Genomic DNA, 19,303 nt, shown 5'->3' on the forward strand with positions numbered 1-19,303 from the left:
CCTAGAAGCTGTGATCATAATAAACAGTATTTAGCAGGATGTGCCTTCAGTGTCAACCCAGCAGAGTTCTAGGAACAAATACAGTTCAATATGTTGACTTACTGTCCAATAAATTAAGCTATTTTTGGAGCTGCTTATGCTCTTATAGATAATAAAACCCAAAATAAACCACCAAAACTTATGACACAAGGAAATTCTATTTATACTTTTCTCTCAGTAACTGAGAATTCAGCTGCAAGATCTGTTAGAAAGTCTCAAAAAAACCCAAAAAACAACAGAAAAAACTGTTCACCCTCAGTGTGTTTTCACCCAGTTAACAGAAACCCCTGACTGGTGCCTGAACTTCTCAGCATGAATCAATTCCTTTCTAATATCCAATCTCAGTCAGTTTAAAACCATTTCTCCTTGTCCTGTCACTGCATCCCCCTGTAAACAGTTTCTCTCCAAAGCCACTTCTTGTATCACTAAATTGCCATTAATTCTAACCCTCTCTCTCACCCTGGGCCATCACTTCAATTTCTGGGGGTAGAAAACTCTGTCCTTTTGCCACCCACACAAAACCCCTCTGTGAAAAAAATATCACAGGTGAGTCTGTGACAAACTTCCTTTGGAAGATGGAAAGAACTCAAACCCATTTTTGTTATCACTGAGGTATTTCCCTGTGTAATTCTCAGTGATTCAGGCAGCTTAGATCTGGTATTTACAGCAGAATAAAACAGGTCAGACTTGAATGGGTGATTTTTCTGCAGACTGCACACCATGTGGGTGGCCAAAATGGAAGTCAACTATTTTTCTGACACAAACTATTTATTTTCCAATTAAAGCAAAGCTATGTTTGGAGTCTAAATACAGGACTTGGGCACAGTTGTTTATCCTGTAAGGAGAAGTCAGGACATCAGGCTTATGGGAGTTGTTTACTTTATACACTATCAGGATAAACCCAGAGACACCTATTTATTTTCCTGCATTAATGGGCTTCTTTCTTGTAGCTTTTATGAAGAACATCTATCCACACATGAACTCCTGCCTCCCTGTGAGAAACCATCAATTTATAAAGCCATGAAGGAGTCTCAATTTACTTCCCCCCACCCCCCTTTTAGCAAAATTACTCTTTAGCAATACCTCTGACAGTATCTCTGAGTCCTCAGATCACACTTCAATGTTACTAAAATATATGAATTATTCCATGTTTTTGTTCTGAACATCACTTGTATAAAAATCTGCACAATTACAAAATTGCCAAAGGAATGAACACTGCTAATTCTCTCAGCTCAGAACTGGGGGAGACAGCTGGGTATCTGCTAGAGGCAAGCTATGGAACTACTGTAAGTCATTATAAATATGAATTGCAACTTCCATTAACAGTGGTGTAAGGGGAAAAGGAGAAATCGCCTTCTCCCTCTTAAGAGAAAGTTTACATAGCTTGAAAGATAAGAGATTTACTCAGACACAACCTCTGCTAGGGGAAGACACTTTTGAGGAAGATAAAAGCCCTTCTCTGGCTGGCTCTTCCTAATAAACACAGGGGCTCTGCAGGGCCAGGCTGGCGCTATCAGACCTCCCTGGGGAAAAGGGGATTAATGGGCAGCAGATCCTTCTCCAGTGCCCAACCTGGGAAGGAAGGATCAGGAATGACAGAAGAGTGCCTTGGGGTGCAGCTGGGACTACCTGCCTGTTTGAGCTCTGCTGTGATTACACAACAATTTAATTGTTTGTTTCCTGTGTGACTGCTTGGCTGCTGCAGAGAATGTTTCCTCACACTTCCCATTCCACTCAGATTTCATAATGGAAAAACTGAAAGATTTCATCAGCTTAATGATGTCCTTTTATGGTGAATGGTTTTCACAGGATTTTATTCCCCTATCTTATTTTCACCTGTGGTTTGCTTTGGGTCTGTAACAGCCATTTTACAGAAAGCAACAACCTGTCATCAGCACATTCTCCAGGTCCCTTTGAGCTGGAAGGACATGAGAGGCAAGTTTCACATGGGAGAGTCAATAACTGAGCAGAACCTGACAGAAAACTGGAAAACCCTTTCAATAAATGGTCACCTGCACGCTGTGACTTCTCCCTCCTCATAACATCAGCTGGTTTTCTCAGAGTCCCCTTCAAAGAGACAACCTGCAAACCCCACAAAATCTTACTGAGCAGATCTTCCCTGCTGCATTCCCTCCACATCCCATCTGTTTTAAACTTCTACTGAACCCTCTTTAATTCTCCTATTTATAATTCTTTCATTGAAGCTTGTAGAAAGCCTTGGGAGCATGTTAATATACATCTCTGCAAAAGCAAAATCAATTTTGGCCATTCATGTCAAAACAAAGTAACTGAGAGCATTACAATGCAAGTTTAAATAGATAACTATTTAACTTCCTTAAAGTTAAACTTCCTTTCACACTGTCATTCCACTGTCAAGGTGGGTGTAATATTCTCCCCTTTATTCATGTTTCATGTCCCCACTCCAGGCTCTGATGGTGCCACTCACACACTTTTAGAATGGTTAAAATGCTACAAAACTTGAGCTCTCCTTGGCTGTGGGAATGAGCTGAAGGCCCAGAGCTGCAACATAAAGTTTGGTGATGCTGCTTGTGGAAAAAGGCAAAGGGAAACCAGTGGATGATTTTGGAAATGGGAAAAGGGCCTTCAAACTACTTTTTCTGTTTGCCACCAGCAGACAGGGTTGTGAGAGAGGAATGGCATGGCCTGGCTGTGTACAAGCACTGTTCCCAGCCCACTGATGAGCTGATGATCATTTGGTCCTTTCCCCTGCTTCTCCATGAGCCACTGGAACGCTATTTTCAGCCATCGGAAATGACACAAAATGTTAATGCTGAAGTTCTTCTTTTAGCTAAAGTTTGATGGAGAATAAAAGAGCAGACAAGACAGCTCAGAAACCCTCCAGGCACATGGAGCATCCCAAAAACATTTGGTTTCCATCTTCAGCTGCAAATTATAGACACAACGGATGTGTTTTAAACAAAAAAAGGTCTGTTTGACTTCATTCTTGCAGAAATGCTAATACTGAACCACTGTCAGCAGTGTGACTCAAGAAGGGGACAGCCAGGAAGCAGAATTTCCCTAAGAATACTGAGATCATGGTAATTAATTCATAAAAAAATCTACTAGTGGAATATTTTTTTTCATGTGTTGCTGTTTAGCAGAAATACTGAGCCTTGGATTTTTGCCTGACTCCTTTGGAGACAAAGCATCATTTTAATATTCACCTACAGATGGCTGAGGGAAAAGGGAGAATTGCTGAGGTGTCCTTTTCTCTTTTACCATAACCATAATTCACATTCACACTGTTTTCCAAACAAACTAAAGTAATCATTTGTTAGTGAGTATGAACATAGACAGACTGCTGCTTCCTGGAATTGCCTGAATTTTGTTTTCTAAGAAACAAAGCTCTTTGGCACAGGGCAGAGCTGGGCTTTTCAAACATCCCACAAAGACCCTGTCAGCATAAGAAATGCAATTGCTTTGTTTACCAGGTTCTAAAAATACTAGAGACATTCTTTTCTTTGAAAAACATGTTTTCTTACACACCCTAAGCCTGACAATTCAAATTATTTAATTAACTTCCTGAGGATTTAGCAGAGTCCAGGTTTTTCTCAAAATTATAAAATAATACAAGCTGTATGTGGTAGGTTTTTTTGGGGGGGTTATTATTTATTCTAGGAGTATGTGTCCCAAATTTTCTACAGGTACTTGGTGCCAGTTGAGAAAACAAACCTGCAGTGACTCCACACTCCAGCCCAAAGTCAGTCAGGACATCTGATGGAATTCTGCATCTCAATAAAAGTCAAACAGAGCATAGCTGAATTTTTCAGAAGCCTAAACTGACTTAAAGTATAAAACCAACTAAAACTAAGTTTAGACAGCTATATTCTGTCTAAACTTAATTTTAGTTGGTTTTATACTTTAAGATATTTTTATATCTATAAATAAACTATAATTGTCATCGTGGTTATTATATATAATGTAATAATGATATAATAATTAGAATCTAATTGTCATAATAAATTAATAAATAAAGCATACATATCTTTAGTTCAATCTTAGTTAAATTATACAGCTAACTTTGGCAATCTCACCTGCACTTCCAAAGGTATTGGACTTTTTAAAATCACACTGTTTTACACAACTGGACCTTCAAGAGGAGAAAATGGCAATTATATGGAGGTAATACATCATCTTTTACCCTAAGGGGCTTTTGAATTTATGTTTTAAAGGTGATTTGCATAATTGATGAAATCATATTTCAGGGTCTTCATTCAGAGATTCCACTTGCAGATTCAAACTGATACAAAATCTCTGGTGTTCTCATAATTAACAGAATATATGAAAGCTTAAATCTTGTTAAGTTGGTTGTAAAGGGTGAGACAGGAAAAGCATTTTATTGTTTTCAGGACTGGAAAGGATGAAACAATAACTATTTACAACCTTTCTTCATATGGGATTTTAGAGTCTTTGGAAAGAGATTAGTCACAAAATACCTGAAGGGTTTTTGAGGAAAAGTATAATGTGGAGTTTCTCTACTGGCCTTTTACTGTTATTCATTTGGAATAAAATGAAAACTGCCATGAATTACCTACTGCAAATTATATTAATTTATTTTCTGAAACTCCAGCAGCATAATTCTTTGAACAGCTCCTGGAGTGAGATGTTTTCCCTATTTCAAGAGCTCTGTGCCAGTGACTGATAGGAAACACGAGAACATCATTTAAGTTTCAATTCTGGCTGAGATGGATAGATTTGGGATCTCACTTTTGGAAAAGCTAGGAAGTTACAGTGCCAATCATAATTGTGAACAGATATATAAAACTAGTGCTTTAATTACTACAGAGAACACTGATTTAATCAGAAATCAACCATCCAAAAGCCTCTACTCTCACCTAGGATGACACAAATCCTTTTCTGAAGTGATTTATCTTTGCGTCTGAGAAGGCCCCTGAATACTTCAGACAACACATCAGACTGAGGGGATGGTTTGATTGTTCTGTACAGGGTGTTAAGGATCACTGTGCCTGCATTTTACAGCAGTTTTCAGCAGTACCTGTGCAAACTGAGCCACACTTGGCTTGTGCAACTGCATCTGGCAGTGGGTTTGCTGAACCCAGTGACTCAGGGGTTAATGCTCAGTGCAGAATTTTTATATCCAACCAAACCATGCTGCAATATGTGCAAGTGTAACCTTGACAGAAGCAGAGCAGTGTCCCAGGCTGAGCAGTGCCAAAGCAAATGTTCTGGGAAGGTCAGCAGGGCATGGAGCTCATTCCCCAGGAAAGGAGCTGGGCTTGAGGTCTTGGGCAGGAAAGTGGCAAATCCCCAACAATATTGGCTTCCTCTTGCCTTTTGTATCCCCTCTGCTGTGACATCTTTAAGTTGTCGCTCTGTGTTGAACTGGAGTGGAGGTGGCAGATGTACCCAGAGCCTGAGGCTCTGTCTTAGCACCAATTTCCATTTTGGTTTGGTACAAAAAAACAGCCAGAAAACCAAACCAACCAAAATCCCAACACCTGAGATGGTGAGACAGCACTACAAAACCAACATGGTCTATTTTCTTCTGTAACACCTCAAAAATCTACCAGACAAGCTGCCATCCCTTCCCTTGGAATTAATTGTCTAATTTTCCTAATTTTAAGGAGGGAGAGGCACAGTGGTTGCTGAGTGTCAGCCCAGTGGCCACAGCCAGTCAGTGAAATTCCAAAGGAGCTCAGCAAACAGCAAGGAAAGAGAATATTTCCATAAACCCCCCAAAATCTTGTACAACCTGCACTGCATGACCAAGATAAAATCATATTTAATGGACAGGGCTGTCCTCTCTGAACAAAGCAACTGATTCATAGCATTTCATGTCTTTTCACACAGCTCACCCACAGCCACGTGATGGCAATGACTGAGGGATGGCACTGGAATGGCACTGGAATATCAAGCAGAAAATTCAGTTCAGTTTTTGCTTTGTACCTTTACTGCCTCAGAGTCTCCCATGCCTATTCAGTAATTCTAACTATGTGTACACAAATGTCTTCTATTTTTTTTAGATGTGTGTGGTCTGAGGGCCACAACATTAATCAGGTTTTTATATGTATTTGTCATTTTGTCTTCCCATCCATATTCTTAAGAAAAGAAAAACACATGCAGCAATAAAATGAATGTTCTGTGGCTCTTTATACAAAACAGCCATTTGACATTACCCTAAAGCCTTTATCTAACACAAAGTAATTGCACACAAGAAAATGCTATAAAAATAAGGTATTTAGACTCTTGGGCAAATCTATCCTGAGAAATATCTGCCAAATACAAGCATTTTCAGCTGACTGTGAATGGGACAGTCACATCCAGCAGTTTCTACTCACCCTTTCAGCCCACACCAAACCCTTGTTTTTGGCAATCAAGCTTTCCAAAGGGAGTCACAGTGACCAGGGATGTGTCCAGTATCCACTTTGGAACTGGGCAAATATTACACAGGTATGGATGACCCTGGATAAGGCAGTTCAGTACCATACAACCCAAATAAAGGGTTGCTCTACTCACCCTGAGTACCTGCCTACTGCAGCTGTGTCTCTGCTGGGCTTAGCAGAAATAAAATATCATGGCATTTTAAAAGAAGAAATTCATCACACAGAATATTGAGAATTGCCCCAATTTATATTAATTATCAACCTGGGGACAAAATATCTTACAATAATTTTGCTGAGTTAGATGAGAAGTATCATGGGGGAATATGAAGAAAGAAGTGAGTTTGTACAAATGTTACTTTCCAGCTCACCTTTTTCTGATTAGCTGGTGACAAGCTTCTGTAGAGCTTCTTGCCTTGCTTGCCAGCATTCCAAATGGTGAATGATGTCCAGGAGCTCAGGACTCTGTCCTCAAGAAACCTGACTCGGTGATTCCAGATGGTTCCCCTGGAGAGTTGGAAAAAAGGCAGATTTTGACCCCCAAAACACTTAGCATTATTATAGACCTATATGCACATGTCCACACTCACCTACATGTAAACCTGACCAAAGTGATTCATGTAATACAAAAAAAATCCCATCAAAACATTAGACTGGAAATTTCTCAGGGAAATATAGAAAAGAAATTCTGTGGAAATTCTCAGACAAAAACCATTCAGATAGATAGGAAGCAGTAGCTAAACAGCTTGTATTTTCAAGAACCCTCCCAGATCACAAGAATATGAAAAGCTGCAGCTGTGGTAATGAAATTCAACCTTTCCCACACCTTTACTCACCTGTGAGCTGCTCTAGAACCCTGCAGTGACACAGGCAAAGCATCTCCTAAACCCAAGCTGAGCTCCTCCTGCTCCATCTGCCCATGGGACCATTCTCCCTGGCTGATGTGGAGCTGGAATCTCACAGATTTTGAAGTCCAGCTTGCCCCCAGCCCCAGAGCATAAATGCATTTCCAGTGTGGTACTTGGCTGAGCCTCCAGCACAGCAGTGACAAAGCTCTGCATCAGTGACTCCCTCCAGCAACAACCCCAGCACTGCCCAGTCCCACCCAAACCCCCCTGGCACAGCATTCACACTGCCCAGCCTGCACACACACACATTTCACACCAAATCACACAGATTTAACTGTAAAAGTTCCCAGTTGTTATTCAGCAATGACACAAATGTGACTGTCCCTTTATTTGGAGGCAACTTTCGTAAGAAACTGCATTTCCAGGAACAAAAAGCAGTGGGGTTTATTTTTTCCTTCTAAAACACAGCATGCCTCATAGAACTTTTTAAAACATGCTTTAGGAAAAAAGCCAACTGGCAGAGGTCTGTGTGCAATTACACCTTTAAGTCCTCATCTTTGGGGTAACTTCTAGAGCATAATTAAGCCAGGTGGCTGAGGTAAACAAGGGTGACACAAATACCAAATGACAAATCCCACAGCTCTGGAACCATCCACAGCAAGGGCCCATCCAACAGCCTTAGATACTGAAGATCTGCTGACATCTTCAACAAGTTCAAAACAGGTTCTCAGAAAGAGAAAACAATGTCAAGGAAAGCAGTTTGTTCATTTCTCCCAACTGGCAAATCCACTTGGACAACTACAGCTTTTTTCATGTTTGTGTGTGCCCTACCCTGCAATGTGATACTTAAGAGTACAACATTTATCTTGGATTACAGAAAACTGCCTGCTGTTAGAAACATATGCTTTGTTTCCAGCATTCATTTAATATTCATTAATGAGGAACCCACCTCAGAATTATTAATTGTAAGAGAGAATAAATTGATTTTTCTCAATTTGACGAATGAATCTCCCTAACCTACATCTATTGACTAAAGCACCTTGAGCTGTAACCTTCTTTCCCAGGAAATTCTGATGAACCCCTCATGGTGTCTCCTTATTTAAGGCAATCCAAATGGGGATTTCCATTTGCTTATTTGCATCATTCTTTCACAGCCCCAAGTTATGTTCTGAAGACCACACAGCCCTCACAGGACCCAGTGACTTCCCCTTCCCTTCAGCACAGCCAGATCCTGCTCAGCACTTCATCACTGAATGTGTGATAACTTGGAAAAACCTCGTGCACAAATAAAATTTCCCCACACTTTCAAGGATTGTGGCTCTGCACCAGCATTTCAAATGAAGGAAAAGAAATGATTGGATTTGATCAAAAATCTCTTCTAAAGCAACCACAAGATGCATTCCTGCTGCAAAGCTTTAACTGCTGCTGGCATCCTTTGACACTTGCCTTTTTCCATGCTCATGACAGCATACTGTATTCCCAGAAGAGAAGCTTAAGGAGCAAAATATGAAGGTCAAGTATTTTAGCAGGATCACTTTACTAGACATTTTAGAGCTTCTGCGCTCTTCTAAAAAGGAAGATTATTGCTTTGCACATAAATGGAAAGGCTTTAAAAGTGATTTTCCTTTGAAATGTGACTTCAGAAGGATAACACTGTATTACATTCCAAAGGAACTGCAGAATCTGTTCTGTTGGCTTGAGTGACACTGGCAAGTTTCTTTTCCACTTGAGTTTGCAATATTAAGAAAGCTAAAGTAAAAAACCAGGCAGCCTTACAAGGTATGGAAAAGAACTTCTACTTAATTTCTAGGTGTGGTGTAAACACTGCCATCTACCCCCAGGCTTATAAAAGATGTTTTTATTTTCATGGAGATTGATGTCCAGGCTCTTTCAGACAGTTCCTGGTTGCTGTCTAGGCCATGAGAGCCTCAGTGGCACAGGAGTCCCTGCTGAGGTAAAATTCAATCAGAGCAAATCTCAGTGTTAAGCACTTGTGAAGATTTCAGACTGAAGCAGATTTACTGACATCTCACCTATCAATGTTATAGTGGAAATGCAAGTGGGGAAAGCTTGCAAGAGAACTGCACTCCAAAATAAAAGGTATTAAACTCCAAATTAATTGGGCTGTTGTTCAACCACAAGAATATTGTCAGACAGCTTCACTTAACACCAATAAAAAACTTTCTTATATGTGTACTGTGGGTTGTAAAAACAAAGCCAATATACCCAGCAGCTGGGATTTTTTTGCTTGCATCACTATGAGGCATTCTTATGACAATGCCCACAGAAAAGCATTTGAAGCTCACACCTCCATACTGTGTGTTTTCAGTGAAAAAATTAAGTTATATCAAACACTTTGAAGCCTTGAGTTAACCCTGAAATACTTTTAACAGTGCAAGCAATCAGATAAACACAGAACTGAGGGGAGAATTTGTGACTGAGCTTTTAGAGTGGCACTCACAAGGCTTCATCTTTGTGAGAACTCACTCTGCACAAACAATCCCACACGCTGGGGCAAAAGGGAGCTTACAGGTGTCAGAGGAGAGAGTTTCGGTTATTCCCTTCAGGTTTCCGCTTCACCTAATTTGCCACATTTTTTGATGTTTCCAGAATAGATAACTGGGATTCCTGCCTCGAGGGATAAGGGAATGCCATTTTCCCATCCTTCACGAGCCAGTGCAGGTGCACCAGACAGGAGCTGTAGCAACATGCAAAGGGTAATTAAAGAAATTGCCTGAAACGATCTAGAAGTTGTACAAACCACTGCTCCGAGATGATTCTCACAGCTATTTTCAGATTATGAGTTATTACATATTCACAGCCACCAGCAAAACCTAGGAGGGGTTATTATTCTGCATCCCCCCCAAATCAAGACAGCTTTTCCTACCCATCTCAGAAAAGATGAGAGTAAGCAATTTGCAGCAGCCTTTAGTACCATGTCCAAGCCTGTGTTCAGGTCACAAGATTTTCCTCAGACAGAAGGTGGGACAAAATTCTTCTCACTGTACAAATTTGTTCCCACATCCAAAACTCTTTCTTGACCCTAAGTCTTGAAATTTATTATTTCCCCCATGGCTTTCACTTTGTTGTCACAACTTTGTAAAAGAAACGTTAGAAGTATTTCCACTTGAAATGTCATTTTTGAGGCTTACATGATTTTCCTAAGATCTCACTTGCCATGGCCCCTCAATGCTCAGCAGTTACGGAGCCTGGGAGGAAGAAGAGGAGCCAAAATTCTGCAGGAGTGAAACGAGGGTATTCATGCAGAGGGTGAGAATGACTACGCCGTGTGTTCCTCAGCCCCAAGTAGTTATTAGCAGACCATCCACCCAAGTAATGCAACAATGGAGCTCTGTTAAAAATGTGTGGTGACCTACTGACTGAATACAGGAGTCAAGAAACATCTGCTCTACTCCTATTTTGAAATGAAAGATAATGTGACAATAAAAGCAACATGATTTAATGTCTGAGCTCAGTCAAACCTCGCCATATTGTTGCACTGCCTTTCCCCTCCTTCCTCCAGTGAGGCCACATAAGTGAATCCACAGAGCAAAGACAGATGTACAAGTACTTGAGCAATGCAGAAATACAAGCCCAACATCCTGAACAGTACTGGAATTTGAGGCATCGATTGCCATGCTCAGAAATACTATAGATCCATAAATCTGACCTTTTCTCCCTGTGCTGGCCCTGCACAGTGCTCAGGTAACACCAGGCAGGAAGAGGAGCTGCCCAAGTGAACGGCCTCTTCCAGGGCCTTTTTTATTGATGGCAGGGTAAGAGAGTTCTGTATGATAGGTGAACCTCACCTAATCCATAAACCAGAGATTGAGGAACTGAGAACATCACAGTAAGAGCTGAAAAAACCCATCCCTTACAGCCAGGGTTGCATGCAGAATTCAAGGCCCTCACCATCCACAGGAAATTCAGAAATAAATTGTTTTTGAACCTTGGCCATACTGGTGAATAAACTGATTTTTTTCACTGTTGTTGTTCTGTTGAACTTCGTGTGAACTTATTAATTGCTGGACTATATCGTCCCACTGAGTTATTACATTTACACTGTTAATAGGTTCTATTAATGTCTGAGTTCATCTTCAGGTCATGGGTCATTAGCTGAGGCATGGTTTGCATTGTGGCCTATTTTTCATGAAAGGCTTATTAAGAGAGACAGAGACTATCAATGTTAATGGCATCTACTTTTCAAGAATCTAATGAGGTCATTAGTTTCCATGTTTAATTGAAGTGCCAAATGCAAGCGTAGAAGATAAAAATGAAGTTGACCTCATCTTAATTTCAGCTCTACAGGAATATGTTAGGCTACTCCCCTGTCCTGCCTGTTTTTGGTTGTGTTTGTGCAGGAAATGAAGGAGGCATTCCTGTGCTCACCACAGATCTGAGACCTGGCCTCAGAGCACCTCTGAAACAGCCAAATGTGTGCTTCACTCTAATTCCTGTTCCTCTTCACTCAGATGACAGTGGAAGCTTCCAGAGCCTGAAGCCAGATGTTTTCAATAGATTATGTAATTCTGCTTATTTCTGCAGAGCAATATCATCCTTGTTCTGAGCACAGGGGATCTGAAATTACTGAAGGTGCACTTCACCTTTTCTGTGTAAAAGGGAATTGCCTGGATCTTAGACAGAAGGTCTGCAAAACCTTATTTTCCACATGTATTAAATCTGCCTTGACTAAAAACCTGTAAACTGCTCCAAGGATTAGCTGCATGCCCCAACCACCTGTCTTCATGAGCAGCACTACCTAAAGACAAGTGCAATTTTTTATTGCTCACTTCACTCCAAGCTCACTTTCATCTTGCAGTGAGGTATTGTTGTATATACAATTCCTTTCTCTCCCCTTTGGCAAGATAAAAATCTGTGAATTTTAAAATGTTTTTATTACACATTAGACTTTCTTGCTGCAGTATTCCTCACTCTAAAGCCAACTCTGATATGGTCTCACATCAATTTAATGTGGCCGTGCAGCACTGAGTACGCACAGCCCTAGGATACAACACCAAATAAAGTGATTTAGATCAAAGAGATATGAAAAGTGGGATTTCATGTTGTGAATTCCTAGCTGAAGAGAAGTTTCTCAAAATCCAGTAGGTATCCATCACAGACTGTGGATGAAATGACAATGAGCACATTCATATTTCTGCATGCACCTAATGCAATCTAATACAGACACTGAACTTCATGCAGATTCTGTCATGCACCCAAAACATTTAATAATGCAGACTGATGCCTCCAGGGTAAGGGAGAATGCAAATAAGATTTAGTTTCCTGCTTCACAGATATTCTCAACTCCAGATATTTGTTCCAGAAGGATACTAATCATAGGAAGTGACCTAAAGCACATGAATGTTTACAATTATACATACTAACTAAAAATAAAAGAACCAAATGTCACTTGCCAAGTAATTTTATATATATTTTAGGAGGTCTGAAAATGCAATGAGGCTTCTTTCCCCCTAGAAGGCTCTTAAAGACACCCACATAAACTGAAACCATCACAGGCTACAAGTGACTGCTGAAAAGAATGAATGATGCACCTTTGCATAAAAACACCATTTTATGGTTTTTAAGACTGAAACTAGGCATGTAGTGTTTTAAAAAAAAAATCAACTTTACTACAAACATCATTTTGATCTGAGACAAGTTATTAATTTGGATGGTGAGCTACTACTTCCAAATGCAGATCTAAAGCAACCCAAAATTAAAAGATGACCTGGGCCAATGGCAAAAGGCAAAACACCCCAGAAAATTCTGAACAAAACATAATATATAAAGAAAAAGGCTGCTAGAAAAGCCAGAATATGCATTATAAAGTGTGGAATGACCAAGAGCAAAATTAGGGAAGACCCAATTTAAATGATAAACCTTTGAGATGAGTCCATTAATCTCCTTTACTCAACGTGCACTTCGGTCTCCAGGCACAAACTCCGGGCAACCCTTCCCAAATCGGGCAACAAACAAGGGAACGAGCCAGGCCAAAGAGCTGTTGCACAACCTCGTGTTTGGAAAGTCACACCAAACATCATCCCCAGTAGTACCAGCAGGAAGCCAAGAGGAAAAGCAGACTCTGATTTCTTAGAATGAGACAAGAGAGGCGCCAATTTGGACACGCACCCCACACATCTGAAACAGCTCACAGCATTTCCACATTCCCCCAGGATGCTGTAATTCAGGGTGCTTGTGCCACACAACCTTGGAGATCTGAATAAGCAACAGCTTGCAGTAAATTCAAAACAAATTAATTTCCAAGAATTAGATGCTTTCCCACAGATAGAAGCAAAAGGCTTCCAAGAGTTCTTAGCATCTCATAATGTGTGGCTGAAAAGTTGGTCACTAACTGCCAAAAGGATCACACAGCTAAAAAGGAAAAAAAACCAAAAAAATCCTTACATTTCAACATGGATAAAATAATTTATCTCATGCTTGTTTGCAAAATCAAAATCGTATGTACTATTTGCTTGAATGACCTTTTCAGAGTTAAATGATTTTATATAGATAAGCACATTTATATGTATTTCTAAAGATCTGTAGTGACATTAACCATGAGTGTGCTGTCTATGGGACTTACTTGTTTTACAGTGTATTTTTGTATATATGTATGAATTTTGCTATGTACAGCAATACAATACAGGGATGGACAACAAAAATGTACACAGGAACGTTCAGTTTTACAAAGCCATAAAACCAGGACTGACTGAAAAGTGTACTTACATCATTAATCAGTAAGAAAACAGTTTACTTAATTACCACTGTGATTCTGGCATGGGATTCCTAAAGGACAGCACAGCCCATGTAATTTTTTATTAATGTCAGTGCATGAGGGAAAGGAACAGCTTTGGCTCAGCTTGCAGCATGTAGAGGAATCAGCAATTTAATATCTTGTTTAGGGGCTGAGCAGCCCAGGAAAGGCAACAGGCAACAAAGGCACCTTCAAGGAAGCACCTGAGATAATTATTCCTAAACATCCTCAGGGATTTTTCAAACCTCATTATCTGATTTTGGTGGTTTAGACCCTTTAAAATAAGAAAATAATATATGTAAAGACAGCACATTATCAGATTAAAGGTTTGGTTTTGGTCTGGTTCTTTTTTTTTTTCAAAAGAGTGTTTTTGTTGGTATTACAAGTTTCTGTTTACTTTTTAGTATCGAGGCAGTTGATTTTGAAATCAAAAATACCTTTTACATTATGGTTCATATGGCAAAAACCATGAGAATGAAACCCTCGTATATTACATATTAAAAACCCTAATGAAATCCCCAATGCAATTTCACCATCTCTGCTGCTATGATCCAAGACAAAACCAACTTTTAAATTCTCCAAGAAACCACAGCTTACTCTAGGACAGAGTGGGTCTCAGCCTGGGGGTGGTAGCGGTAGAGCAGGAGGCAATGGTTCACTCGAAAGACTCCACCACCCTTCTTGAGATGTTCATAAAAAAACAACAAATCCTCTGGGACACCCTGCAACAGAAAACAGTTATTATATCAGTATTCAGTTACATCTGAAGATGTTTGGTTTTTTTGCCAAATGAATATTCAGCAGGATTGTTATTCAGAAATACTTCTTGCTCAGGGAAGGTGTGGATTCCCCATCCCTGGAAGTGTCCAAGGCCAGGTTGGATGGAGCTTGGAGCAATCTGGTAAAGATCAAGAAAATCTTTAAGTTCCCTTCCAACCCAAGCCCATCTCTGACTCTATAATAATAATAATTATTTGTGTATGTCCCAATGAACTTCTCTAATGGGTCATGAAATAAATGCAGCTAATGCTGCTGAATGATCAGTGCTATTTAAAAATGAAGTGCAGCTGACTGCAAGAGAAGAGGTGGAAAAATCAACATCATCTCATTTTGACAGGGATCTCAAGCTTGGTGCAAGTGAATCCATAAGGAGAAGAAACCCAGCTGCTAAACAGCTTGTGCAGCCTAAAGTTCCATGTAACCAAATAGATTATACTGAAAAGGACTGAAAAGTGACTTGAGAAGGTTTTTTTTTTTCTCATTTTACTGGAATTCTCCTTTCTCTGGCTGTCATACAAATAGGAAAGGTGACTCAGGCCCCATAATGACAGACTTCAATAAAAACTGCAATAAAGGCAACCTCAGAATGAGGCAACATCTGAAAATTATTTTTTTTCTTGAAATTTCCTTCCATGGTACATTCACCCTTACGGGATTGCACCCACTCTGCTGGAAATGCTACAGGATAAAAGCTCCTGCAATTATGGATCTAGCAAGCTCTAGGAAAAATGAGGGATTTCACAATCATTTCAACATTTTCCACTTAAAAATCAGAGAATTTTCATGCAAGTGATGCAGTGTCAGAAGGGCAATTATAGCACACAATTCCATTTTGTGGCATATGAAAGCATAAACCCACCTTTAAAGCCCTGCACAGAGGGTAAAAAAAGTAGTGTTTATTTATATTTTGCAAAGCTACAGCATCTTGAAATACTAGAACATTTCATCTTTTCATGTTTAAATACAGATATTTCCAGAAATACAGTGTTTTAAAGGTCACATGGTTTTTACCAGACTAAAAAACTCCCTTTTATAGAACCAGGTGGGTCAAAGAAAATATTTAAGTGTAGCTTAATAAAAAGCTGAAAGATAACATGACAAAATTGAGAAGGAAAAGAAGGTGAAGAGATTGAAATACATTTCTTTCTGTGGACAATATCACACATATGAATAACCAGGTCATAAACCTCAACCTCAATTTTGACCATTCTATTTCAACACAGAAAAATAATAAGAGTACAAGTTAAAAAAAAATATTAATTGAAATTTTTCCCTATTACTACAGCTTCTGAGTTTCTTCCATAATTAAGAAAATGAGATTCTATAATTAAAGTGCTGGACTGGCCCTCTAGTTATGAGAGCAAGACAGTTCACCAGGCTGAGTAGCCAGAGGGGTGTGGGAGTGGAAGAGAAATGAGACAAAAAAATCTCTGAACGCTGGAAAACAGCTCCAAAACACTCAGCTGGACATGTTTATCTTGGGAGAAATCAGAATCCAGTCAAGCTCTGGACTCTGCAGCTCCAGCCCTCGCTCTGATTCATGTGTGACACTGATTTGGGCCACGCTCCCTCACTGGGAATTAAATGGATTCTGCTCTGGCCCACGAAGGGCAGCTCATCTGCAGATATTGGTTCTTTGCAGACATTTCTCTGACTTCTGCTTTAAGAGCTGCAATGCAGAAGAAAACTTTTAGACAAGTTCATACAATCCATGCTTTATGTGAACCTACTTTGAAAGCCACAAAAGAAATCTGGGAGAAGCTGGAGTGGCAGCTAGCAACCACAGTCACCAAGAATACAAGAAAAAAACAAAATCAATTTCTTTCCATTTATCTTGTAGCCGTTTCTATATTTTCCTTATTGTGGACTTTAAGGGAAATACTGAGCCAGCAGCAAAGTTTAAACCTTTTTCTCTTTTCTGGTCACACACTAGACCATGTCTCATGGCACAAGTGCAGCAGGTATCAGCTTGCTGCAGGAGTCAGATTTTGATTGAGATCTATGATTATGTCATACCCATCTCAGCAATTCCTTCTCTTTTGGGTAAGCATTGACATTATTCAAGACAACCATTAAGATGTATATTTAAGAAGAGTTACTGCAGAAGTAAAAGGATCTTTCCAAACACTGTTTGGTTCCAAGGGCTCTTTTGCTTTCCTTGAACTGCCAGAAATGCTCTGGAATAAAGTGCACCCAGCCCTAGGAAGGAGCAGGTGCCTTGTACTGCTCAGCAGTGGCCTCTCACATTACAAAGGAGCAGCACTGCCACGCATTTTTCAGAGGAAAGATGTTGACTGTGTTATGGATCCTGCAGGGATGGGACTTCCTAAGGCTCTTGAGCGTGTAAGTTTGCTGCAATACCAGAGTTCCTTCCCAGTTGAGATCTATTATTGGATCCAGATGGCATTTTAAACACCAGGAATCTTTGTGAAACAACACATCTTTGAAAGAAAAAGCTGTTTAACCACTAAAGGGATATTTTAATGTATTTTTTGAAAATTAATATCCATAGCTAAAAGTCTCAATTACTAACCCAGCATTTCAGCAATAGGCTACCACATCAATAGCTTTCAGCAATAATAAATACAATTAAATTGCACAGTTTACATGTTACTGGACTACATGCAGAATTTTCCACATTATAGGCAAATCCCAACCCCACATCCTCTGCTGCAAAAAGGGATAAACTAATTACAGCTCCCAGAGAAAAGCACAGCCTGCCCCAGCTCTGCTCTAACCAGCCAAATGCAAAACCACATTCCCACTGAACAGGGGAAGGGTTGCTGTTGACCCAGTATTTTGGGCAGGTACTGCTTGCTGTGCTGATGGTTGTACAGATGAGGGGACTGATTTTTTTATACACCATGGGCTGTCAGAACCCTGTCTTGAATCAAAGTAACTCCTGGTTCAGGGACCAAACTAAATTATTTATGATCCTTCTCTTGCTGTTCTCACTCCTGGCATCACACTGTGCTCCAACTGCAGCGACCTCAACATTTTTCCACGAGGTTCAAGCATCTCCCAACGAGCAATTCTGGCTACAACTCCTGCACCTCCACCATCAGTAATGATGAGGAGCATCAGTAGGGACGATCAGCAATTTTTGGAGGAGTTTTAATGTAAGTGATGCCCTGTGTAATGCTGTAACCATTAACCCCTGGTGAGCTCATGCTGTAGCCCTGGGATGACCAACAGCAGCACTCCAGGCTGACAACAGTCCTTTCATTTGGTCCCTCATCCTTCATTTGGACAGAAACCACCACAGGGCTGTAGAGACATATATAAAATATATAATATAAAATATAAATAAAAATAAATGAATGTAAATATAAATAATATAAATAAATATACAAGCTGACTTTCACTGCTAAACCAAATAGATAAGAGTGATTCTGCCAGAGAATCAATCTGTCCCAGCTTCCCCATCCATCTCTACCATTGCAGAGATGTGAATGTAGATTTATCCATCTCAACCTTGTCTCAGTCACATTTGATTCCCTGCCCTCTCCCAGTTCACAGGCACTCTGCCAGAGGTGGCAGATCCTTGTGAGCACAACCAGTGGAGATTTAGCCTGTGCAGAGAAGTCTGACTGGAGGAAATGGGAGATCTACCATTATACTTCATGAATACATGCACTTAGAATAAACAGCAAAGACAAACAAGACAGGAGAGACATCAAACCACATGGGAAAAAAGCCTCCAGGTTTGGGAAAGCTTGGTCCTCCCTTTTGATCAGAGGCATCAAGGAAAACTGGGATGTAGATTGGTACGTATTTTGTAAACCAGTCAGCACTGTCAGGGTAACTGATGGACAGAAAAAATCACTTTAATTCCTCAGAGGAGCCTAAAATTGGTGAATGGAAAGAACTAAACAGCTATTAATAGCTTTTCTACAGGATTAGCCAAGATATTCTTAAGTCTCCCTTTCCACATATCTGTCCCTTCATTTCTTGGCTCTCATCCAAATCATGGCTTTCCATCATTTTGCTTTGATTATAGGACCTGGAGCCCATAAGCATTTATTTCATTGTTTGGGAAATAACAGGTTAAAGGAAACTCCAAAAGCTTGCTTTCAACCAAATGTCTTGGCACAGAGAAATGCAGTTAAACAAAGATTATGGGGAAGTCAAATGGAAGGGAGGTGGTAAATTGTAAATGATATTTAATAACAGACTAGCGGAAAATATAATTAGACATGGGGTATGGGGTGAATTTTCAAATAGCTTCTAAGTGTAATTAATCACTGGCTCCACCACTTTTTCTCTGCTTTTTAGATCAAATATTGATCTCTGTTCAGCCTTAACTATTTCAAGCCAAAACCAAACAAAAAAAAAAACCCAGTAGTGCCTATATTTTACCCCAATTTTCCCCAAAGCATCTTGATAGGTTATTTGACAGCCTGACAGTATTTTAATTCATGTTCCAAAAAACCAAAATCCTACTTAGCCTTTTACCTCTCAGGCATTATTGTAACCACTTGCCTTTCTGAAGGGAATGACATTTGTGTGCTCTGGCAGAG

The 19,303-nt window shown here is 39.9% G+C and overlaps 1 protein-coding gene across 6 annotated transcripts in view; it reads right to left on the bottom strand.

Moving 5' to 3' along the window:
* B3GNTL1 (UDP-GlcNAc:betaGal beta-1,3-N-acetylglucosaminyltransferase like 1) overlaps nt 1–19,303 on the bottom strand; it is a 104,512-nt gene that overhangs the window by 10,309 nt on the left and 74,900 nt on the right. For 5 of the 6 annotated variants that reach the window (XM_015645614.3, XM_033518806.1, XM_033518807.1 and 2 more), the window contains 2 exons: nt 14,601–14,725; nt 6,773–6,908 (listed from right to left, as the gene is read on the bottom strand). In XM_015645614.3, coding sequence (XP_015501100.1) covers nt 6,773–6,908; nt 14,601–14,725 — 261 coding nt within the window. Of the gene's footprint in view, nt 1–4,013; nt 4,151–6,772; nt 6,909–14,600; nt 14,726–19,303 lie in introns of those variants that run through there. The other variant, XM_015645617.3, reaches the window with a different exon arrangement.

Source organism: Parus major, chromosome 18 (assembly GCF_001522545.3).
Source record: "Parus major isolate Abel chromosome 18, Parus_major1.1, whole genome shotgun sequence".
Lineage (NCBI taxonomy): Eukaryota > Metazoa > Chordata > Aves > Passeriformes > Paridae > Parus > Parus major.